At 39.8% G+C, this 26032-nt stretch overlaps 1 protein-coding gene across 1 annotated transcript in view; it reads left to right on the top strand.

Annotated features, from left to right (window-relative positions):
* Positions 1–25605, top strand: part of MRPL28 (mitochondrial ribosomal protein L28) — a 91585-nt gene extending 65980 nt beyond the window's left edge. The window contains exons 4-6 of the mRNA XM_075830032.1: positions 1222–1356; positions 24727–24813; positions 25082–25605. Of these exons, the coding sequence (XP_075686147.1) occupies positions 1222–1356; positions 24727–24813; positions 25082–25180 (321 nt within the window). The 3' untranslated portion in view covers positions 25181–25605. The remainder of the gene's footprint in view (positions 1–1221; positions 1357–24726; positions 24814–25081) is intronic.
* Positions 25606–26032: the final 427 nt, after the last annotated feature.

Below are 26032 nucleotides of genomic sequence, written 5' to 3'. Positions count from 1 at the left end.
ACACAACAGGTAGTTTGTCTCTCTGCATTGCCGCATAATTAAGAACTGCAGCGGCAACGCTGAGAACACAAAACGCACTCGGTGACCAGCTAGCTGCTCACTGAGATAGAATGCTTTCTGTCCGCGTTGCTGGCCAAGCTGCTGCTTGAGCCAGGAATGGAACAGCAACGCTGGTAACAGAACAAATACAACACAATCTGAAGACTAATTAACTGTTCATTGACACAAAAATTTTAATCCTTTTGCGCTGCTACTCACCAAAAGTTTGGAGCGGCAACGCTTAAAAGGTAGTCAATGATCAGGCAATTGCTCATAGAGTTTGAACACAACCTCCTGTAGTGTGCATATGCAAGGTATCTTACAGATACAAAAATAACCCTTGCAGCACCACCTCCTTTATTTCCACCTGAGTAGTAGGGCCAACAAGCTCCCTACCCAGTGGAATTTGTTTAAAGCTATAATCACACTGTGCAATAATTTAATCAAAATACCACACAATGTGGCAATAAAGTGGACATTGCACAGTATAATCCTTCTCCTACTACACTAGTCGGTATCAATAAAAAATTTGAAGGCGACATTGTCCACCATGCTCTACCTTTCCTCTTCTCTCCCTATACCTACAATTTTCATGATTTAATAGGTGGTGTACACCAGAGCATGGAGGGATAAATTTAACAACTTATAATATAAATTGGAGGTCTACTCTACCAATTTCGAAGTCCTTGACTACACTGTCCATATATGGACAGTGAAGTCAGGGTCTTTTCCTGGTGCAGAATCCCCGGCCACAGCTTCGACAACACTGTGGCCGGGGATTAGGGATTCGGATAATTATTTTAATGTTTCCTCATAACTTAGATTCTCCATACACCTTATTAGTTTTGTTGCTCTTCTTTGTATTTTTTACAACTCCAGCGCATCCTTTCTATGAACTGGAGCCCAGAACTGAACTGCATATTCTAGATGAGGCCGCACTAATGCTTTGTAAAGTGGTAATATTATATCCCTGTCCCGCAAGTCCATGCCTCTTTTAATACACGATAATATCTTGCTGGCCTTAGAAGCAGCTGATTGACATTGCATGCTGTTTAGTTTATGATTTACAAGTACACCCAGATCCTTCTCATCAAGTGACTCTCTCAGTATTGCTCAGTATTGCTCCCTCTAAGACGTATGATGCATGTTAATTGTACCACTAGTAATATTTATGTATTGTAGACTCCACAAAGGCATCTGCACTCAAAGCTGGGAATGGAATTGAAAAGGGCAATGCTAATGCGCCTGGCAAAGAAAGATCCAAGTCTTCACCCTAATGATCCAGGAAAGAGTGAGCATATTTACAACAAGTACAAGGTATGCATATTACTCTTTTAGGCTTTGTTCACACAGTGTAGTTTTGATTCATATTTTGTATGTATTTTTTTTAAGCCAAAGCCAGGAATGACATCTAAACAGAAGAAATATAAAGGAAGACCTTAAAAGAGTAATCCTCCTGGACCCAAATCTGTTTGGTTTAAAAAAAAATGCATGCAAAATTTGTGAACATGACCTTAGCGTACCCACACTTGTAGTGGATTTGTTGCTGATTTTTAGTGGCATTTCTGTAAACAATTATAAATATTTTTTTATATTGAAAAGGGTGAATTCCGCAGTGAACATCCAGAATAGAATCAGCATGCTGTGAATATGAAAATCCACAGCATGCTCTGATTTTCATATGGAAAATATCTATCTTCCACTGCGGATTTTCCGCCCACAAATCCAGATTTAAAAGCCGCTATGTGTGCTGAGGGCCTAAAGGGGTTTATCACAGGTTGCATAACTCCTTTAAAGGGGTATTTCCAGAATCAACAATTATTACATATCCACAGGATAGGTGCTAATTGTCTGATCGCTGAGAGCCCCACCACTGGGACCCCCACCGATCACGTTAACGAGGGTCCCAAAACCTCATCCACCGCACTGCTCAACAACATTAAAAGGAGCGGCAGTCGGGAATGCACACTCTAACTCTATGGAAATGACAGAAACAGCCGATTACAGTGCTTGGATATTTCCGTTAGCCAGATAGACATTAAATGGAGCGGCAGGCGCATGCTTGACCGCTGCTCCATTCAAGTTCCTCTTCACTGAGTGGGGTGAAGTGAGCTGGATCTTAGGAATCAGGACCCCCATTCTTGTGATTGGTGGGGATCCCAGCAGTGGGGCCCCCGAGCAATCAGACAATTATTACCTGTCCTGTGGATAGGTGATACTTGTCGATTCTGAGACAACTTCTTCAACCCCTTCCCGACCAGCCAGCTTAGATTAACGGGCTGCAGTGCTGGTCCTTGTGCTTGCAGCCCGTTGATCTAGGTGTGCTCCTAACAGCGCGCACAGGTATTCTCTGCAGCCCGGCATCTCGCAGTACTGGCTGCTACTAGCAGCCTTAGTACTAAGGGAAGACGTCGGGTGGGATCACAGGCGTGATCCCCGCCGATTAACCCCATAAATGCGAGTTACAACAACATCGGCACCCCGCGACACGATTGCGGGGTGCCGATTTTTGCTATGGCAACTGGAGGCCTAACAAAGGCCTCCGGGTCTGCCATCTACGGAAGGCGGTTAGGTCCTATCAGAGGCAGGACCTCATACGCTGCCTGTCAGTGTGAAACTGACAGGTATACAAAATACATTGCAGGGTAAAATAACGATCCAATAGTTGGGTCTTCAAGTCCCACCAAAAAAAAAAAAAGGTTAAAAAATGTTTTGACAAAAAGTTAAAGTTCCAAGTAATAAAATTGAAAATCCCCCTTTTTCCTATAATAAAGTACTTTATTATAATAAGAAAATTATAAAAATAAACTATGCATAATTGGTATCGCTGCGTCCGTCACGGCCTGAACTATAAAAACATAATTTATTTATCCCGCACGGTGAACGCCATAAAAAACCAATACCAGAATAGCTATTTTTAGTCACTTCAGCACCCAACAAATGGAATAAATAGGGATCAAGAAGACTCGTACCTATAAAAAAAACAAGCCCTCACACAATTTTCTTGATGGAAAAATAAAAAAAGTTATAGCTTTTAGAATATGGCGAACAAAAAACGAAATAATTTTTTAAAACCATGAATTTTTCTTGCAAATACCGTAAAACATATAAAAAAACTATAAACCTATGATGTTACCACAATCGCATCGACCCGCAGAATCAATTATAAAATATGTCATTTATTTGTTTTCCAAATGGGGTCACTTTTCGCGGGTTTCCACTGTTTTGGTCTCTCCGCTTTGCAAATGTGACATGGCACCTGAAAACCAATCCACCAAACTTGAGCTCCATAAGCCAACTAGCGCTCCTTCACTTCTGATCCCTGCGTGTGTCCAAACAGCCGTTTATTACCGCATATGGGGTATTGCAATAATGACGAGAAATTGCTATTCAAATGTTGGGGCTTCTTCTTTATGCCTTGTAACAACTGATAATTTCTACGGTTTATAGGAAAAAAAATTAGATTTTCATTTTCACAATCTATTTCCACTAAGTTCAGCAAAAAACCTGTGGGGTCCATTCTGAGCCTTGCCATGTGTCCAAACATCCGTTTATGACCACAAATGGGGTATTGTTTTACTCGGGAGAAATTGCTTTACAAATGTTGTGCTGTTTTTTCTCCTTCAGTCCTTGTGGAAATTAAAAAAAAGTTAGCTAAACCTAAATTTTTTTGAAAAACTGTAGATTTTCATTTTCGCGGTCTTTTAATAATTTCTGAAAAAAACCTGTGGGGTCAAAATGCTCACTATACACCTCTATAAATTCCTTGAGGGCTGTCGTTTGCCAAATGGTGTCTTTTTAGTGGTGTTTCCACTGTTTTGTCCTCACAAGACTTCTTCAAACCTGACATGGTGCCTAAAATATATTCTAATGAAAAGGAGGCCCCAAAATCCACTAGGTGCTCCTTTGCTTCTGAGGCCGGTGTTTCAGTCCATTAGCACACTAGGGCCACATGTGGGATATTTCTAAAAACTGCAGAATCTGGGCAATAAATATTGAGTTGCGTTTCTTTGGTAAAACCTTCAGTGTTGCGGAATTTGTTTTTATTATAATGGATTTTCGAAAAAAAAAAAATGACATTTATAAATTTCACCTCCCACTTTGCTTTAATTTCTGTGAAACGCCTAAGGGTTAAAAAAACTTTCTAAATGCTGTTTTAAAAACTTTGAGGGGTGCAGTTTTTAAAATTGGATGACTTATGGAGGTTTCTAATATATAAGGCCCTTAACCCCTTTAGGATGTAGCCTGTTTTGGCCTTGTGGCACAGCCGATTTTTTTAAATCTGACGTGTCACTTTATGTGGTAATAACGCCGGAATGCTTTTTACCTATCCAAGCGATTCTGAGATTTCTCGTGACATGTTGTACTTTATAATAGGGGAAAAATTTGGTCGATAAATTCAATATTTATTCGTGAAAAACACCAAAATTTAGAGAACATTTGCAAAAATGTGAATTTTTCTAAATTTAAATGTATCTGCTTGTAAAACAGATAGTAATACCACACAAAATAGTCACTAGTTACCATTTCCCATATGTGTACTTTATATTTGCATAATTTTTAGGCTTAGAACTTTAGCAGAAATTTCTCCCATTTTCAAGAAAATTTCAAAAGGCTATTTTTACAGGGGCCAGTTCAGGTCTGAAGTGGTTTTGAGGGCCTTATATAATAGAATCCCCGAATAAATCACCCCATTTTAAAAACTGCACCCCTCAAAGTATTCAAAACAGCATTCAGAAAGTATTTGAACCCTTTAGGCGTTTCACAGGAAATAAAGCAAAGTAGAGGGGAAATGTACAAATTTCTCTTTTTTTTGCCGAAATTCATTCGTAATAAAAAAAATTGTGTAACACAGAAAGTTTTACCAGAGAAATACAATTCAATATTTATTGCCCAGGTCCTGCAGTTTTTAGGAATATCCCACATGTGGCCCTAGTGTCCTAATGGACCGAAACACCGGCCTCAGAAGCAAAGGAGCACCTAGTGGATTTTGGGGCCTGCTTATTTTTAGATTATATTTTAGGCACCATGTCGAGTTTGAAGAGGTCTTGTGGTGCCAAAACAGTGGAAACTCCCCAAAAGTGACCCTATTTTGGAAACTAGACCCCTCAAGGAATTTATCTAGGGGTATAGTTAGCACTTTGACCTCACAGGTATTTTGCTATATTTATTGGAGTTAGTCTGTGAAAATGAAAATCCACTTTTTTTCTGAAATAACAGACATTTTTAGAACATTTGTAAAGAATCTTCTCCCGATTACGGAAATACCCAATATGTGGTAATAAACTGCTGTTTGGACCCACGGCAGCGCTCAGAAGGGACGGAGCGCCATTTGTATTTTGGAGCGCAGATTTTGCTGGATTGGTTTTTAGTGCCATGTCGCGATTGCAACGCCCTGGAGGGAACAAAATAGTGGAAACACCCCAGAAGTGACCCCATTTGGGAAACTACACCCCTCAAGGATTTTTTTCTAGGGGTATAGTAAGCATTTATACCACACAGGTCTTTTGCAGAATTTAGTAGAATTAGGCCGTGAAAATAAATATAAACATTTTTGTCCACTAAAATGTTGCATTTTTTCGTTTTCACAAGGAATAAAGGAGAAAAAGTCGCCCTAAATTTTTGATCACTTTTATTACATTTTATTTAGAGCTTTGGTGGCCAAAAACAGTGATTTGGGCGTTTTAAATTCTTTATTTCTTACGGTGTTCATAATGCGCTATAAATGACAATTTTATTCTGCGGGTTCATACGATTACGGCGATACCATATGTATATAGTTTTTTTAAATGTTTTGCAGCGTTTTCACAATAAAATCACTCCTTTATAAAATAATTTATTTTCTGTGTCACCATATTCTGAGAGCCGTAACTTTTTTATTTTTCTGTCAAAAAAGCTGTGTAAGGGCTTGTTTTTTGTGGGACGGGTTGTAGTTTTTATTGGTACTATATTCGGGTACATGCGACTTTTTGATTACTTTTTATTCTATATTTTGGGAGGGGTGATGACCAAAAAATAGTTTTCTTTTTTTTTTTTGCGGCGTTCACCGCGTGGTAAAAATAACATTACAGTGTTATAGATTGGGTCGTTACGAACGCGGTGATACCAAATATGTGTTCTGTTTTTTAACGGTTTCATTTTTTAACTTTTTTTTAACTTTTTAAATTATTTTTAATTTACTTTTGACACTTTCTTTTTTTACCTGCAGCTCTGATCGCTGCTAGAATACATTACACTACCTAGGTAATGTAACGTATTCCAACTGTCAGTGTGACATCACAGTCACTCTGACAGTCTACGAGGACCAGCCAGAGGCTGATCCTCATAGGCTTGCATACATGGCAGACCCGGAGGCCGTTGTGTGGCCCCCGGGTGCCATCACAAGCATCAGCAGCCCCCACAATTGCATGGGGGCTGCTGATGTGCTACAAACCCCTTACATGCGGAGATCTCAATCGAGCCCCGCATGTAACGGGTTAATATCCGAAATCAGCGGCAATGAGCCGCTGATCGGCAACAGTGGAGTGTCAGCTGACCTCCCGGTTCCCGATGCACACTGTCGCCGACACTGTCACAGACACTGTCATCGACTGTGTGCATCGCGAACGGCAGTGACGTCCTGTGACTCTGACAGGAAGTCTATCAGGAGGCTGATCATGATAAGCTTCCGTACATGGCAGACTCGGAGGCCATTACTTGGCCTCCGATCGCCATGCTAGCCATCTGCAAACCTCACGATCTCATCGTGAGGTCTGCCGATGAGCTAGAACCCCCTGAATGTGGTGATTGCAATCGATCACCGCAATCAAGGGGTTAAAAGCAGAAATAAGCCGCTGATCGGCATACAGTGGAGTGTCAGCTGTCAGGGACAGCTGGCCTCCCGGTGCACACTGTTGCCGACAGTGTGCACCAGGAACCACACAGTAACTGTACGTTCCTGTGCGCTAAGACACTGGCCACATGGACGTACAGTTGCGTCCTGGTGCACTTAGGGGTTAAAGACACTTTAGAACTGAACAGGTCCACAAAAAAAATTGGTTTTGGAAATTTTCTTGAAAATATGAGAAATTGCTGCTAAGGTTCTAAGCCTTGTAACGTCCTGCAAAAATAAAAGGATGTTCAAAAATTGATGCCAACATAAAGTAAACATATGGGAAATGTTAATTTGTAACTATTTTGTGTGGTATTACTATTTGTTTTACAAGCAGATACGGTTAAATTTAGAAAAAACTCAAATTTTTTGCAAATTTTCTCTAAATTTTGGTGTTTTTCACAAATAAATACTGAATTTGTTGATCAAATTTTTCCACGAACATAAAGTACAATATGTCACAGGAAAACAATCTCAGAATCGCTAGGATAGGTAAAAGCATTCCAAAGTTATTACCACATAAATTGGGACATGTCAGATTTGAAAAAATCGTCTGTGTCCACAATGCCAAAACATGTTGTGTCCTGAAGGGGTTAAACTAGTGATACTGACCATACACACCATTGGTGTTTGCCATTCGGAGTCTCTACCTAATTTGAGATCCACTCAATCTAATGCCATAACTGCACAGCTAATCTTTTGCTTTGAGTTTTAATACCACTAAGGCCCTGTTCACACAGACTTTTGTGCCACGGCCGAAATTGACTCCCATTGATTTTAATGGAAGGTGGAGGCAATATGCACTATCTTGAGGCGTTTTCCCGCCTCAAAAACCCCATTGAAATCAATGGGAGACGGAAGTAAACGCTTTTTTAACGTGTTTTTTGGCAAAAAACGCTTGCGGTTATTCCATATTTCAATTGAAGAGAGAGCTAAAAAAAAAAAAAAAAACGCGGCAAAAAACGCGTGTGATGCAAAACCACTTAAAAAAAAAGCGGAGCTGATTTTTCCAGGCTGAATTTTCTGCTTGCAAAAAACTCTTTGTGAACATACCCTAATTCTAATAAAAACTGTGATGTTGCCCCTAAGTACCAGATTCCAGCTGTTATTTGTAGAATGGCATAGCCAAAAATGAAAGCAGTAGAAGACTATGTGATTGTTGCCTAGTTCAGAAATCAATTTTTGTTGGCCACCTTTTGTTGACGATTGCTACCTAGTTGTTTATAAATTTCTCCCTGCTGATTTAACTTATTCCATAGTTATGTTTAATTACCATTGAATTTAACACCTAATAACTGCCCATACGCCTTTTCACCGTGATTATTAAGGGTACTTATGCCAAAGCGCCATGAAAAGGCGGCGCTGTAAAATAAGCTCGGCAAGGGTGTCCTGTGCAGGCTAGAGCAGTTGTCGGCCTGTCTAAAGACAGCCGGGCTCCTTTTCTAACGGGTGGTATGAAAGTTATCCTGGCCTTTTAACTTCTTTGATTCTATGATCAATAGCGGCCGTGGAATCTAAGTGGTTCAGAGGGAGGAGGCTCCCGCTGTCACACCACTGGCACTCCCGCGATACAATCACGGGGTGCCTAGGGATTCATGGCAGCCGGGGGCCTAATACAGGCCCCAGGTCTGCTTTCTGTGTATGCCTATGAGGCCCTGCCAATATGCTTAATTGACCCTGCCAGTTTTACACAAAAGTACTGCAGTGTATTATAAAAGCAATCAAATGATCGTATAGTAAAGTCCCATAGTGCAATAAACACACTAATAAAGTTAATAAATAAATAAAAAATACCAAATTCCACAAACCAATGGTGTGTGTAACTTGGGTGTGGGTGTGTGGTGGACATCCTGGGGGAGGAATACACTAAATGAGCTCTTATGCGAATACTATACCAAGCTAGAAATTTGATAGCCTGCCGCTGGCTGGATTCCGATGTTCCCAGAGTATTGCCGGCTCGGATTCATAAATTAACAAGATTAGAACATGGCGTGTATAAAAAAATAAAATAAATGCTTTAGGAAAATTTGAGAAGGTGTGGGGAGTTTGGAGACATGGTTGTGGTAGCATTCTTCTCTGTGATTAGATCCCAGCTCCTAGGATATACAGGAATTAATGTGACTTACATGCCTGCATTATTCTACACTCCTTCATACATAACATGTACTTTGCTCTTTACATTGAATGTACTGTGCATTGGTGTAATTGTAATGACCCGCAGAATAAATTTATGTTCTTTATACCACACGGTAAATAGCGTAAATTTAAAGACTATGTAAACCTTTCAACATCGTTTTATTAAAATAATTTTAAAAAAAGTTTTTAATTGTTTTTTATATAAATAATTTAGCTTTTTGAGATACAGCTTCTATGTATCCTGAATGCATAGACACTGTATCCAGGATACATAGAAGCTGTATCTCGAAAAGTAAAAAAAATAAATGAATAAAAACATATTTAAAAAGTTGCATTAATACCTTCCGGCAAAACCACGTACAGTTAAATGATGGGAACTGAAGGAAGGAGATAGGGCTAGCTCAGGAGCTGAGCCAGCGCCATCACCACCGGGTGCCAGCTGTACGTTACAGTTGGCTCCCTGATGTAACGGCCAGGACCAGAGCTAGACTCCAATCCGGCCGATTAACCCCTCAGATGCTGCGATCAATATAGATCGCAGCATGTGAGGAGTTTTTAGCCACCGTCACCCCAGCAACGTGATCGCTGGGTTGCCGGTGACTGCAATGGCAACCGGAGGCCTAGTACTGGCCTTCTGGTCTGTCAGCAACGGAAGGCTCCTATCACCGGCTCGGCGGCGTGGCCTAAAAGGCTTCCGGTACCATCGGCAAGATGGCGCTGCCTCAGCCGGCGTCATCAGCAGTGGGTGTCCGCTGTATGTTACAGTGGACACCCCGTTGTATCGGCAGGAACCGGAGCTAGCACCGATTCCTGCCATTAACCCCTTCGATGCAGCGATCCAATGCAATTTCTGCATCTTAGCAGTTTGTAGCAAATCAGCAGCGTGCCATGCGATGGCAAGGCTGGCAACTGCTACTATGGCAACAGGAGGCCTCACAACGGCCTCCTCTCTGCCATTACGGAAGCCGATTAGGCCCCGTCTGGAGGCTGAGCCTGATCAGCTTGGTGTCTGAACAACTGTCAGTTCTAATACATTGCACTACATAGGTAAATGTGTTAGAACATCAAACAAACAGTTGGAGCTTCAAGTCCCCTAGTGGGACTAAAGAAAAGTGTAAAAAAAGTAAAGATAAAAGTTGTAAAAAATACAATAAAAGTTTCAAGTAATAAAATAAAACACAATCGCCCTTTTTCCCTTATCAAGTCCTTTTATTATTGAAAAAAATAATAAAGCCATACATATTTGGTATTGCTGCGACCGTAACGACCTGAACTATAAAAATATTATGTTCTTTATCCCGCGCAATGAACGCCGTAAAAAAACCAAACCTAAGAAATACTGCCATAATTGCTGTTTTTTTGGTCACTTTGTCTTCCATAAATTGCAGAAAAAGTGATCAAAAAGTCGCATGTATCCAAAAATGGTACCTATAAAAAATATAACTCGTCTCTCAAAAAACAAGCCCTCATACAGCTCTGTCGACGAAAAAATTTAAAACGTATGGCTCTCGCAACTTGGCGACAGAAAAAATACATTGTCTTTATAAAAGTAATTTTATTGTGCATAAAGTTGTAAAACATAAAAAAATGCTATAAAGTTTGTATCGCCGGAATCGTACTGTCCCCCAGAATAAAGTTAACATGTAATTTATGATGTGTGGGGAACGCTATATAAAAAGAACTAAAAAAAAAATGCCAGAATTGCTGTATTTTTGTCACCTTGCCTCCCAAAAAAAAGGATAAAAAGTCTCATGTACCTCAAAATGGTGCCAATAATAACTACAGCTTGTCCCGCAAAAATACAGCCCACATACCACTACGTCTATGAAAAAATAAAATTAGTTAAGTCTCCAAAAAGTCAGGAAATGAAAATATCCAATTGTGCAGCTCGAGGGGAACATTTCTTCTGTTTCAAGAGGTGAATTATCAAGGCACTAAAATTAGGGAACCAGGAAGGGGAGGGCTCAAACACATCTGCTGGAAGCGAGGGCACCCGTATTATACCAGGACAACACTTCCCAGTAAAATTCTCCAAACTGCAAATGTGCAGAGTGTGGACCAAAAGGGGGATAAGGAAGGACATTTATCAGTGCGACACTGGCCTGTGCAGAAAGGATTGTGTCACAGCGTAACACACATCTATGGATTATTTTATTCCTGACTCTGCCCAGCTTACATATGCCCCACATTATAAACGGAAACACCAGTAAAACTCCAAACAAAACTACTGCCAAGCAAAATTCACGCTCCAAAAGCCAAATGGCGCTACGTCCCTTCTGAACCCTACAGCGTGCCCAAACAGCGGTTTACTTAGACATATATGGCATCGCCATACCCGGAAGAACCCTTTTAACAATTTTTGGGGTGTGTGTCTCCAGTGGCACAAACTGGGCATGACATATTTGCCACTGAAATGGCATATCTAGGTAAAAATTTTATTTTTTACTTTGCACCTTCCGCCTCGCAATCATTTATGGAAAAGACCTGTGGGGTGAAAATCCTCACTACACCCCTTAATAAATGCTTTGAGGGGTGCAGTTTCCAAAATGGGGTCACTTGTCAGGGGTTTCTTTTATTATTTCACATCGGAGCCTCTGCAATTGTGAACCAATAGTGTGTAAGTCGCCAAATTAGGCCTCAATTTTACATGGTACTCTTTCACTCCTGAGGCTGGTCGAATGTCCAGGCAAATGATTAGGGTCACATGTAGGGTGTTTCTAAAACCGGTAAACACAGCATAATAATGAGAGCTGTCTTGTTATGGTGGCACAAGCTGGGCACCACATATTGGCATATCTATTGAAAAAATCCCATTTTCAGTCTGCAACATCGAGTGCACACCAGTTTCTGCCAAACACCTGCGGGGTTAATATGCTCACTACACCCCTAGTTGAATACCTTGAGGGGTGTTGTTTCCAAAATGGGGTCACTTCTTGGGGGATCCACTGTTTTGGTCCCGCAGGAACTTTGCAAATGCGACATAGCGCCCAGAAACCAATACAGCAAAATCTATACTCCAAAAGCAAATGGCGCTCCTTCCCTTCTGAGCCCTACTGTGTGCCCAAACAGCAGTTTATGACCACGTGTGGGATATTGCCGTACTCCGGAGAAATTGCTTTTCAAGTGTTGGGGTTCTTTTTTTCATTTATTTGTTGAGAAAAATAAAATGTTTTAGCTTAAACTACGTCTTATTGAAGAAAAAGTTTTTAGTTTTTTTTTTCACTGACCAATTACAATAAAATCTATGAAACACCTGTGGGGATAAAATGCTCACTACACCCCTAGATGAATTCTTCAAGGGGTGTAGTTTCGTGAATGGAGTAACTTTTGGGGAGTTTCCACTGTGCTGGTACCCTAGGGGCTTTGAAAAAACTAAATGGTGCAGAGAAACCAATCTAGCAAAATTTGTACTCCAAAAGCCAAATGGCGCTCTTTCCCTTCTGATCCTTGCCATGTGCCCAAACAGCAGTTTATGACCACAAATGGGGTATTGCCGTACTCCAGAGAAGTTGCTTTACAAATGTTGGGGTTCTTTTTTTCCTTTATTCGTTGAGAAAATGAAAAATTTTGAACTAAAGCTACGTCTTATTGGAAAATGATTTTTTTTAACTTCACTGCCCAATTCTAATAAAATCTATGAAACCCCTGTGGGGTCAAAATGCTCACTACACCCCTAGATGGATTCTTCAAGGGGTGTAGTTTCCTAAATGGATTCACTCTTTTGGCGGTTTCACTGTTTTGGTGCCTCAGGGGCTTTGCAAATGCGACATGGCCTCCGCAAACCATTCCTGCTAAATTTGAGCTCCAAAAGCCAAATGGCACTCTTTCCCTTCTAAGCCCGGCGGTGTGTCCAAACAGCCGCTTATGACCACATGTTGGGTATGGTTTTACTCATGAGAAATTGCTTTACAAATGTTGCGGTGCTTTTTCTCCTTTTAGTCCTTATGGAAATTAGAAAAAATTAGCTAAATCTACATTTTCTTTGAAAGAATGTCGATTTTCATTTTCGCTGCCTACTTCCAATAATTTCTGCTAGAAACCTGCGGGGTCAAAATGCTCACTATACCCCTAGATAATTTCCTCAAGGGGTGTAGTTTCCAAAATGGGGTCACTTTTGGGGGTTTCCACTGTTTTGGCAGCGCAAGAGGCCTTCAAACCTGACATAGTGGCTAAAATATTTTCTAATAAAAAGGAGGCCCCAAAATCCTCTAGGTGCTCGTTTGCTTCTGAGGCCTGTGCTTCAGTCCATTAGCACACTAGGACCACATGTGGTATATTTCTAAAAACGGCAGAATCTGGGCAATAGATATTGAGTTGCATTTCTCTGGTAAGACTTTCTGTTACAAAAAAATAGATTAAAAATGAATTTCTGCAAAAAATATGGAATTTGAAAATGTCACCTACGTTACTTCCTGTGAAATGTCTAAAGGCTTAAGAAACTTTCTAAATGTTGTTTTGAATACTTTGAGGGGTAAAGTTTTTAAAATTGGGTGTCTTATCTGGGGTTTCTAATATAAAAGGCCCTAAAAGCTGCTTCACAACAGGTCCCTGTAAAAATAGCCTTTTGAAATTTTCTTTAAAATGTGAGATATTGCTGCTAAAGTTCTAATCCTTGTAATATCCTAGAAAAATAAAAGGATGTTCAAAACACTATGCCAATCTAAAGTAGACATATGGGAGATGTTAATTAGCAACAATTTTGTGTGGTATTATTATCTGTCTTACAAGCAGATACATTTAAATTGGGAAAAACACCAAAATTTTGCGAAAAATGTGCATTTTTCTTAATTAAATACTGAATGTATCGAGCAAATTTTAACAGTCCAATGTGTCATTAGAAAACAATTTCAGAATCGCTTAGATAGGTTAAAGCATTCTGAAATTATTACCACATAAAATGAAACTTGTCAGATTTGAGAAATGAGGCTCTGTGCTGAAGGTCAAAAGTGGCTAAAGAGGGAAGAGGGTTAAACAACATGATACATTATTTTATTTAAAAAAAATATATATTAAAAAGGGTTTGAAGGTTCACATAGCCTTTAACCCCTAGGCGCACCAGGACGCAACTGGGTCTTAAGGCACAGGAACGTACAGTTACTGCGTGGTTCCCGGTGCACACTGTCGGCGACAGTGGGCACCGGGAACCGGGAGGCCAGCTGTCCCTGACAGCTGACACTCCACTGTATGCCGATCAGCGGCTTATTTCCGCTGATATTGCCAATTAACCCCTTGATTGCGGTGATCGATTGCAATCACCGCATTCAGGGGTTTCTAGCTCATCGGCAGACCTCATGATGAAATCGTGAGGTTTGCAGATGGTTAGCATGGCGATCGGAGGCCAAGTAATGTCCTCCGTGTCTGCCATGTACGGAAGCCTATCAGGATCAGCCTCCTGATAGACTTTCTGTCAGAGTGACAGGACGTCACTGCCGTTCGCGATGCACACTGTCGATTACAGTGTCGGCGACAGTGTGCATCGAGAACCGGGAGGTCAGCTGTCCCGAACAGCAGACACTCCACTAGCTGCCGATCAGCGGCTCATTGCCGCTGATGTCGGCAATTAACCCGTTACATGCGGGGCTCGATTGCGATCTCCGCATGTACAGGGTTTGTAGCACGTCAGCAGCCCTCATGCAATTGCGGGGGCTGCTGATGCTTGTGATGGCACCCGGGGGCCAGACAACGGCCCCCGGGTCTGCCATGTATGCAAGCCTATGAGGATCAGCCTCTGGTTGGTCCTCGTAGACTAACTGTCAGAGTGACTGTGACGTCACACTGACAGTTGGAATACGTTACACTACCTAGGTAGTGTAATGTATTCTAGCAGCGATCAGAGCTGCAGGTCAGAAAAAGAAAGTGTAAAAAGTAAACAAAAAATAAAAAAAAAAGTTAATAAAAATGTTTTACAAAAGTGTAAAAATAAAAGATTTTTTTTTCCTATTATAAGTCTCCTATTATAGGAAAAAAATGAAACCGTTAAAAAAGAGTACACATATTTGGTATCACCACGTTCGTAACGACCCAATCTATAATACTGTAATGTTATTTTTACCACGCGGTGAAAGCCGCAAAAAAAAAAACTAAAAACAATGCCAGAATCACTATTTTTTGGTCACCACCCCTCCCAAAATATAGAATAAAAAGTAATCAAAAAGTCGCATGTACCCGAAAATAGTACCAATAAAAACTACAACCCGTCCCACAAAAAACAAGCCCTTACACCGCTTTTTTGACTGAAAAATAAAAAAGTTACGGCTCTCAGAATATGGTGACACAGAAAATAAATTATTTTATAAGGAAGTGATTTTATTGTGCAAACGCTGCAAAACATTAAAAAAAACTATATACATATGGTATCCCCGTAATCGTATGAACCCGCAGAATAAAGTAAAATTGTCATTTATAGCGCATTATGAACGCCGTAAGAAATAAAGAATTTAAAACGCCCAAATGACTGTTTTTGGCCACCAAAGCTCTAAATAAAATGTAATAAAAAGTGATTAAAATTTGCATCTACCAAAAAATGGTACCAATAAAAACTACAGCTCGTCCTGCCGAAAATAAGCCCTCACACCGCTCAATTCATGGAAAAAATAAAAAAGTTATGGCGTTTGGAAGGCGGGGAGTCAAAAACTAAAATGGAAAAGCAGAAAAGGATCAGTCCTGCAAAGGTTAATTCATTTCTATTAAAAAAATAAATTATTACCACATGTGGGGTATTGTCGTACTCGTGAGAGATTGCGGTACAAATTTAGGGCGACTTTTTCTCCTTTATCCCTTGTGAAAATGAAAAAATTTAACATTTTAGTGGACAAAAATGTTTATATTCATTTTCACGGCCTAATTCTACAAAATTCTGCAAAAGACTTGTGTGGTATAAATGCTTACTTAACCCCTAGAAAAATTCCTTGAGGGGTCTAGTTTCCAAAATGGGGTCACTTTTGTGGTGTTTCCACTGTTTTGTTCCCTCCAGGGCGTTGCAATCGCGACATGGCACTAAAAACCAATCCAGCAAAATCTGTGCTCCAAAATCCAAATGGCGCTCCCTCCCTTCTGAGCGCTGCCGTGAGTCCAAACAGCAGTTTATTACCACATATGGGGTATTTCTGTAATCGGGAGAAGATGCTTTACAAATGTTGGGGGGAATTTTCTTGTTTATTCCTTGTAAATATTAAAAATGTCTATGTTATTTCGGAAAAAAAGTAGATTTTCATTTTCACAGACTAACTCTAATAAATATAGCAAAATACTAACTATACCCCTAGATAAATTCCTTGAAGGGTCTAGTTTCCAAAATGGGGTAACTTTTGGGGAGTTTCCACTGTTTTGGCACCACAAGACCTCTTTAAACTCGACATGGTGCCTAAAATATAATCTAAAAATAAGCAGGCCCCAAAATCCACTAGGTGCTCCTTTGCTTCTGAGGCCGGTGTTTCGGTCCATTAGGACACTAGGGCCACATGTGGGATATTCCTAAAAACTGCAGGACCTGGGCAATAAATATTGAATTGTATTTCTCTGGTAAAACTTTCTGTGTTACACAATTTTTTTCATTGCAAATGAATTTAGGCAGAAAAAAAGAGAAATTTGTAAATTTCCCCTTTACTTTGCTTTATTACCTGTGAAACGCCTAACGGGTTAAAATACTTTCTGAATGCTGTTTTGAATACTTTGAGGGGTGCAGTTTGTAAAATGGGGTGATTTATTGGGGTATTCTAATATATAAGGCCCTCAAAACCACTTCAGAACTGAACTGGTCCCTGTAAAAATCGCCTTTTGAATTTTTCTTGAAAATGTGAGAAATTTCTGCTAAAGTTCTAAGCCTTGTAACGTCCTAGAAAAATAAAAGGATGTTCAAAAAACGATGCAAATATAAAGTACACATGTGGGAAATGGTAACTAGTGACTATTTTGTGTGGTATTACTATCTGTTTTACAAGCAGATACATTTAAATTTAGAAAAATGCACATTTTTGCAAATTTTCGCTAAATTTTGGTGTTTTTCACGAATAAATATTTTTCCACTATCATAAAGTACAATATGTCACAAGTAAACAATCTCAGAATCGCTTGGATAGGTAAAAGCATTCCGGAGTTATTACCACATAAAGTAACACATGTCAGATTTGAAAAAATCGGCTGTGCCACAAGTCCAAAACAGGCTGCGTCCTAAAGGGGTTAACCCCTTAATGTCATTCCACGTACATGTACGTGGCAGCCGTTAAGGGGAAGTATGGAGTGTACTCACGGGCTGAGCTTGCTCCATACTCAGCAGGGGTCGGCTGTGTAATACAGCCGGCACCTCTCACTGCAACGGCGGAATGAAAGATCGCTTTTATTCCACCTGTTTTAACCCCTTCGATACCACTGTCAATCGCATCCTTGTCTAAAGCATTAGGGTTTTATACGTTTTATAGGAGATCGTCAAAATCACTATAAGCTACAATACATTAGATCGCTGGTTTATGTCACCTAGGGGGACTGCTAAAAAAAAAGCTAAAGAACAGTTAAATAAAGTGTTGTGTTTTTTTTAGTGTACCCAAAAAAATATATTAAAAGTTCAAAAAAAATCCTTTTCCTATTTTTTTCCTAAAGTAATGTTAGAAAAATATAAAAAGTTAACATACCTGGTATCGCCGCGCTTAAAAAAGTCTGAACTATTACAAAATAACATTATTTAACCCGCTCTGTGAACGCCGTAAAAATGAAAATTAAAACGCCCAAAGTTCTGTATTTTGGTCACCTTAGCTCCCCACACCACTAAATTGCTACAAAAATAAAAAAAGTTATGGCTTTCAGTATGTGGCGACACAAAACAAAGCATTTTCTTTTAACAAATAGTTTTGTTTTTTTATCAAAGTGTTAAAACATAAAAAAATTATACATTTGTTTTCACCGTAATCGTATGAACCCGTGGAATAATGTGAACATGTAGTTTTTACCGCACAATGAACGGCGTGAAAACGAAACCCCAATTTGCAATTGCTGTTTTTGCCCATTTCACCCAGCATATAATTTTTTGTCGCCGTTTCCCAGTACATTCTATGGTACATTAAATTGTGCCATGAGAAACTACAACTTGTCCCGCAAAAATCAAGCCCTCACATGGCTATGTCGACAAAAAATAAATAAGTTCTGCCATTTGGCGGGGAAGAAAAAACGAAAGTTGTCCGTGTCCTTAAAGAGGCTCTGTCACCACATTATAAGTGCCCTATCTACTATATAAGGAGATCGGCACTATAATGTAGATGACAGTAATGCTTTTTATTTAAAAAAACAATCTTTTTTGAACCACTTTATGAGTGATTTTTAGCTTTATGCTAATGAGTTTCTTAATGCCCAAGTGGGCGTGTTTTACTTTAGACCAAGTGGGCGTTATACAGAGGAGTGTATGACGCTGACCAATCAGCGTCATGCACTACTCTCCATTCATTTACACTGCACTAGGGATATTGTTATATCGTTATGTGCAGCTACATAGACAAACACTAACATTACTGTAGTGTCCTGATAATGAATATACATCACTACCAGCTTGGACGTGATGTTTATTCAGAATCTTGACACTTCTGAATCTTTTCTGTGAGATTCTAGCAAGGCATGCGTAATCTCGCGAGATTACGATGTAACCGGTCATTTCAAACGAGATTACGCTTGCCTTGCTGGAAAAGATTCAAAAGTGTCAGGATTCTGAATAAACATCACGTCCAGGCTGGTAGTGATGTATATTCATTATCAGGACACTGCAGTAATGTTAGTGTTTGTCTATGTAGCTGCACTATATCACTAGTGCAGTGTAAATGAATGGAGAGAAGTGCATGACGCTGATTGGTCACTGTCATACACTCCTCTGTACAATGCCCACTTGGTCTAAAGTAAAATACGCCCACTTGGGCATTAAGAAACTCATTAGCATAAAGCTAAAAATCGCTCATAAAGTGGTTTAAAATAGATCGTTTTTCTAAATAAAAAGCATTACTGTCACCTACATTACAGCGCCGATCTCCTTATATAGGAGATAGGGCACTTATAATGTGGTGACAGGGCCTCTTTAAGGCGTTAAGACTTAAATTTAATAAAAGTTTATCAATAAATTATATGTACCTCAAAATGGTGCCATAAATAATGCAACTTGTCCAACAAAAAACAATCCCTCACATGTCCTAAGCCCTATGTCCAAAGAAAAAGAAAAGTTATGGCTTTTGATATGCGATGATCAAAAAACTGAAATAAATTGCTCCGTCTTTAACCCCTTCGCGCTCAGCGACGTACTATTCAGTCGTGCGAAGTGCATCGTTCGCGCTCAGCTCCGGAATAGTACGTCGCGGGAGGAACGGCCATTTCGGCCGTCTTCCCGACGCATACAGGAGCTGTGACAGCTGCTGTCTCGTACAGCAGTTTCCACAGCTCCTTCAGCAGGGACCTATCGCTGTATCCCTGCTGATTAACCCCTTTGAAGCCGTGTTCAATAGCGATCGCGGCTTCTTAGGGGTTAAGCTACCATCGTTGTCCTTCAACACGATAGCGGCCGGCGATGGGGGCTATGGCAATCGGATGCCTAACAATGGCGTCCGGCTATGCCATCTACGGAAGCCTAGTGGGTCCTGACTAAGTCAGGACCCACTATGCTTGCTGTCAGTGAGTAGCTGACAGCTGTAATACACTGCACTACGCATGTAGTGCAGTGTATTAGAATAGCGATCAGGGCCTCCTGTCCTCAAGTCCCCTAGTGGGTCAAAGTAATAAAGTTAAAAAAAAGTTGTGTAAAAAAATAAGAAAATAAAAGTTTTAAAAGTAACAAAAGTAAAAATCCCCCCTTTTCCCTTATTAGTCCTTTATTATTAATAAAAATAAATAAACAAAAAAACTATACATAATTGGTATCGCTGTGTCCGTAACGGCCTGAACTACAAAAGTATTTAGTTATTTATCCCACGCGGTTAACGCCGTAAAAGAAAATAATAATAAACCATACCAGAATCACAATTTTTTGGTTACTTCACTTCCTAAAAAATGGAATAAACAGAGATCAAAAAGTCGCATGTACCTAAAAATGGTGCTGATTGAAACTACAGTTCGTTACACAGAAAACAAGTCCTTGCACGGCTTTCTTGATGGAAAAAAAACCACGTTCTGGCTCCTAGAATATGGTAACACAAAAGCAAATGATTTTTACTAAAAAGTATTTTATTGTGCAAACACCATAAAACATAAAAAAACTATAAACATCTGGTATCGCCGTAATCGTATCGACCCGCAGAATAAAGTGAATGTCATTTATAGCGCACTGTGAACGTTGTAAAAAAAAATAAAATAGGATAAAAAACAATAGTAGAATTGCTGTTTTTTAGTCACCACGACACTTAAAAATAGAACAAAAACTGATCAAAAAGTCGCATGCACCCCATGAAAACTACAATGAATTCCTCAAGGGGTGTAGTTTCCAAAATGGGGTCACTTTGGGGGGTTTCCACTGTTTTGGCACCACAAGACCTCTTCAAACTGGACATGGTGCCTAATAAAAAGGAGGCCTCATAATCCTCTAGGTGATCCTTTGCTTGGGAGGCCGCTGCTTGCTTCAGTCCATTACCGTACTAGAGCCACATGTGGGATATTTCTCAAAACTGCAGAATCTGGGCAATAAGTATTGAGTTGCGATTCTCGGGTAAAATTTATAAAAATTATTTTCTGACAAAAAATTAAATATATAAATTTCACCTCTACTTTGCTTTAAATTCCGGAAAACTGAGACCCCTATTAGACCATTTCAGTGCCCGGTTTTCCCCAGCATACACCCCTGAGAATTGTATTTCTATTGATGAGTCCTTGTTACATTTTAAAGGGAGGCTTCAATTCCGCCCGTACCTGCCAAGTAAGAGGGCAAGGTATGGTGTGAAGATGTATAAGCTGTGCGAGAGTGCATCAGGGTATACCTACAAATTTAGGATATATGAAGGGAAGGGCACCAGTATTCAGCCCCCAGAATGCCCCCCCTTACTGGGAATTAACGCAAAAATGGTGTTGGATTTGGTGCACCCACTGCTGGACCAGGGTTACCACCTCTACCTGGATAATTTTTATACCTGCGTCCCACTCTTCAAGTGCCTCGCTTCCAGAAGTCCTGCAGCACTGCTAGAAGAAATCTGAGAGGCCTCCCTAAGAGACTGCTTGGGCAAACATTCAGAAGGGGTGAGAGCAGGGCACAATCCAGCTGCAACATATTGTGTGTCAAGTACAAGACAAGAGAGATGGACTTGTATTGACCACAATACATGGCCACACCAGTACCCATGTACCTGCACGGGGTATCAGTACAGAGACCCCCAAACCAGACTGCATCCTGGGCTACAATAAGTACATGGGAGGGGTGGACTTGTCAGATCAAGTCCTGAAGCCCTACAGCGCCATGCGGTGTGGTATAAGAAGCTGGCCGTGCACCTCATACAGATGGCATTGTACAATGCGTACGTGCTACGTCGATGTGCAGGCCAGAGGGGAACTTTCCTGGAATTTCAAGAGGTGGTTATCAAGAACCTAATCTTTAGGGAGCAGGAAGGGGGGGCACCCAGTACTTCTGGAATCGAGGCCACACGCATCGTACCAGGGCAACACTTTCCAGGAGAAGTTCCCCAAACTGGCAAGAAGGGAAAAAGTCAAAAGAGGTGCAAAGTCAGTCTGCTATAAGCGGGGGATAAGGAAGGACACAATATATCAATGTGACACGTGTCCTGAAAAACCAGGGCTCTGTATGAAAGTGTTTTAGAATTTATCATACATCCCTTGATTTTCAATCTACCCCAGTTTTACTTACCCTGATGCACTCCGCACAGCTTATCCCCCTCATCTTTCCCCTCTGGGCTCTGCTGTGTGCCCAGGCAGCTGTTAACAGCCACATGTAGGGTATTGCCGTACCCGGGAGAACCCACATTACAATTTATGGGGTGTGTGTCTCCGGTGGCACATGCTGGGCACAATATATCAAAAATTGAAATGGTATATATGTATAGAAAATTGCAAATCTCACTCTGCACCATCTGCTGCTCATTATCTTTTACACAATACCTGTGGGGTCAAAATGCTCACTACTCCTCTAGATGAATGCCTTAAAGGTTGTAGTTTTTGAAACTGGGTCACTTCTCGGAGGTTTCAACTGTACTGATACCTCAGGGGCTTCTGCATACATGACTTGGCGCCAGAAAATCCCCAGTAGGCCAAATGGTGGTCCTTTCCTTCTGATCCCTCCCATGGGCCCAAACAGCAGTGTATCACCACAAATGCGGTATTGCTGCACTCAGGACAAAGTGGGCAACAAAATGTGGTATTTTATTCCTTGTGAAAATAAGAAGTTTTGAGCCAAAACTTCATCTTATTGGAAAAAATTAAAAAATTTTTTTAATTCACAGCCCAATTCAAATAAATTCTGTGAAAAAACTGTGGTGTCTAAATGGTCACAACACCCATAAATGAATTCCTTGAGGGGTGTATTTTCCAAAATGGGGTCACTTCTGGTGGGTTTCCATTGCTTTGATACCTCTGGGGCTCTGCAAATGCGACATGGCACCCAGAAACTAATCCAGCAAAATCTGGACTCCAAAGAACACATAGAGCTCCTTTCCTTCTGATCTCTCCCATGGGCCCAAACGGCAGTTTATCACCACAAATGGGGTATTGCCGCACTCAGGACAAATGGGGCATTTTGTTCCCTATGAAAATAAGAAAATTTGATAAAAAATGACATCTTATTGGAAAAAAAAACATTTTTTTAATTTCACGGCCCAATTGAAATACGTGTTGTGAAAAAAACTGTTGGGTTAAATGGTAACAACAACCATAAATGAATTCCTTGAGGGGTGCAGTTTCCAAAATGTCACTTTTGGGGGATTCCTACTGTTTTGGCACCTCAACACCTCTTCAAACCTGGCATGCTGCCTAAAATATATTCTAATAAAAATGAGGCCCCAAAATGCACTATGTGCTTCTTTGCTTCTGGGGCTTGTGTTTTAGTCCACGAGCACACTAGAGCCGCATGTGGGACATTTCTAAAAACTGCAGAATCTGGACAATACATATTTTGTATTGTTTCTCTGGTAAACCCTTAACTGTTACAGAAAAAAATGGAATAAAATTGAAATTCAGCAAGAAAAATGAAATTTTGCAAATTTCACCTCCACTTTGCTTTATCCTGTGAAATTCCTAAAGGGTTAAAAAAAACTTTCTAAATGCTGTTTTGAATACTTTGAGCGGTCTAGTTTTTAAAAAGGGGTGTTTATTGGGGTTTCTAATATATTCGCCCCTCAAAGCCACTTCAGAACTGAACAGAAGGCTTTTGAAATTTTCTTAAAAATATGAGAAATTGCTGTTTATGTTCTAAGCCTTGTAACGTCCAAGAAAAATAAAAGCATGTTCAAAAAAACGTTGCCAATCTAAAGTAGACATGTGAACTAGTAACTATTTTGGGTGGTATAAGCATCTGTTTCACAAGCAGATGCATTTAAATTTAGAAAAATGCAATTTTTTAAAAAAAATTCTCAAAATTTTGCAATTTTTCACAAATAAACACTGAATATATCTACCAAATTTTACCACTAACATAAAGCCCAACGTCTCCCGAGAAAACAATCTCAGAATTGCTTGGATAGGTTTATAGAGGCTCTGTCACCACATTATAAGTGCCCTATCTCCTACATAAGGAGATGGGAGCTATAATGTAGGTGACAGCAGTGCCTTTTATTTAAAAAAACGATCTATTTTTACCACTTTATTACGATTTTAGATTTAAGCTGATTTTCTTAATGCCCAAGTGGGCGTATTTTTACTTTAGACCAAGTGGGCGTTGTACAGAGGAGTGTATGACGCTGACCAATCAGCGTCATGCACTTTTCTCCATTCATTTAGGCAGCGCATAGGGATCCTTTTAGATCAGTATGTGCTGTGTTATACTAACACATTAACAATACTGAAGTGTTTAGACAGTGAATAGACATTCCACGGGATGTCTATTCACAATCTGTGCACTTCGTTACTGTTTTTGTGGTAGTTACAGCAGAGCAAAGCGTAATCGGTCATTTACAGCGTCATCTCGCGGGATTACGCTTTGCTTTGCTGTAACTACCACAGACAGAGTAACGAAGTGCAGAGATTGAGATCCCGTGGAATGTCTATTCACTGTCTAAACACTTCGGTATTGTTAATGTGTTAGTATAAGACAGCACATAGTAATCTAAAAAGATCCCTATGCGCTGCCTAAATGAATGGAGAGGAGTGCATGACGCTGATTGGTCAGCGTCATACACTCCTCTGTACCTCCGCCCACTTGGTCTAAAGTGAAAATACGACCACTTGGGCATTAAGCAACTCATTAGCATAAATCTAAAAATGCTAATAAAGTGGTGAAAACAGATCGTTTTATTGAATAAAAAGCACTGCTGTCACCTACATTATAGCGCCAATCTCCTTATGTATCAGATACGGCACTTATAATGTGGTGACAGAGCCTCTTTAAGCATTCCGACGTTATTACCACATAAAGTGAAATATGTCAGATTTGAAATATGGGCTCTGAGCCTTAAGGCCCAAACTAGGCTGCATCCTTAAGGGGTTAAGGCCAGAATAGGCTGTTCGCCAAAGGGTTCAACATTGCATTTTTAATTAATTTTTACACATTCTGTTTACCTTCCCAGGCATTTGAAATCCCACTGGAGGAAGCTGAATGGGTTGGTTTAAGCTTAGAAGAAGCTGTAGAAAAACAAAGACTTTTAGAAAAGAAGGTGTGTATTCATTGATTATATATATTTGCACACAAGTATGACTAGTTCTACTCTACCACTTGTCTTGTTTTTCTGTTAGTATAAATGGCTCATAAATTCTAAATAGGAAAATAGCCAACCATTTACACCTTATGAAAAAGTGCCTATAATGTTATAATGGGCATCCTATATTTTATATCTCTTCCCATACAAACATGATTCTGCATAAGTATTCTTCCTGGAAACAAGATAATTGAAATGTTGTTTTTTGTGTGTTGTTGTGTTTTAGGACCCCACACCTGTGTTTAAGATTGCTGTGGAGGAGCTTGTTCAGAAATTAGCTGCTCAGAAACTAGAAGATCCAGCTGACATACTAATGAAATCATAAGAATCTATTAATGGTACACTATACCCAAATTTTGCCATTCAGGTACTTATTTTCTGTTTGTAAGCAGCCATATCATGCTGAAAACCATCTTACGTGTTCCTCAGGAAATCTAATATAATGTAAGCCGCCACTGCCAGAAACTTCTACATACATATTTGTGAGCGATATCAACAGCTCTTAATATATGCTCAATGTAACCAAAAGTCTACTATAGGTCTAGTAGGCCCTATATGAACTCTTATTGTTTAATACGGAAAAAAAAAATCCCCATAGTAAACATTGACCTAGTCAACAGACCATAAATGGTCAGGCCATTTTTCTTTCTTATTTTTATTTTTTACCATTTTCTACACGTTGAATTGTGTGCCCATTCTATTAATGTATGTTTAATTTAAAAGATATCAAATAAAATATCTTTTGGCAAATGTGACTCATTTTTTGTAACGTACGCAATGTTTTTAAAGTACATTAACCCCTTCAGGACCAAGCTCGTTTTGGCCTTCAGGACCAGCTCAATTTTTTTACAATCTGACACGTCACTATATGGGGTAATAACTTTAGAATGCTTTTACCTATCCAAGCGATTTTTGAGATTGTTTTATCGTGACATATTGTAATTTATGTTAGTGGAAAAATGTGGTCGATAAATTCATTGCTTATTTGTTAAAAACACCAAAATTTAGAGAAAATTTGAAGAAATTATGATTTTTCTTATTTTAAATGTATGTGCTTGTAAAACAGATAGCAATACCACACAAAATAGTTAATAATTAATATATCCCATATGTCTACTTTATGTTTGCATCGTGCTTTGAACATCTGTTTATTTTTCTAGGACGTTACAAGGCTTAG

The sequence above is a fragment of the Rhinoderma darwinii genome, chromosome 6 (assembly GCF_050947455.1).
Source record: "Rhinoderma darwinii isolate aRhiDar2 chromosome 6, aRhiDar2.hap1, whole genome shotgun sequence".
NCBI lineage: Eukaryota > Metazoa > Chordata > Amphibia > Anura > Rhinodermatidae > Rhinoderma > Rhinoderma darwinii.
The sequence above is the reverse complement of the archived record's forward strand: the minus strand, read 5'-3'. Positions and strand labels throughout refer to the sequence as shown.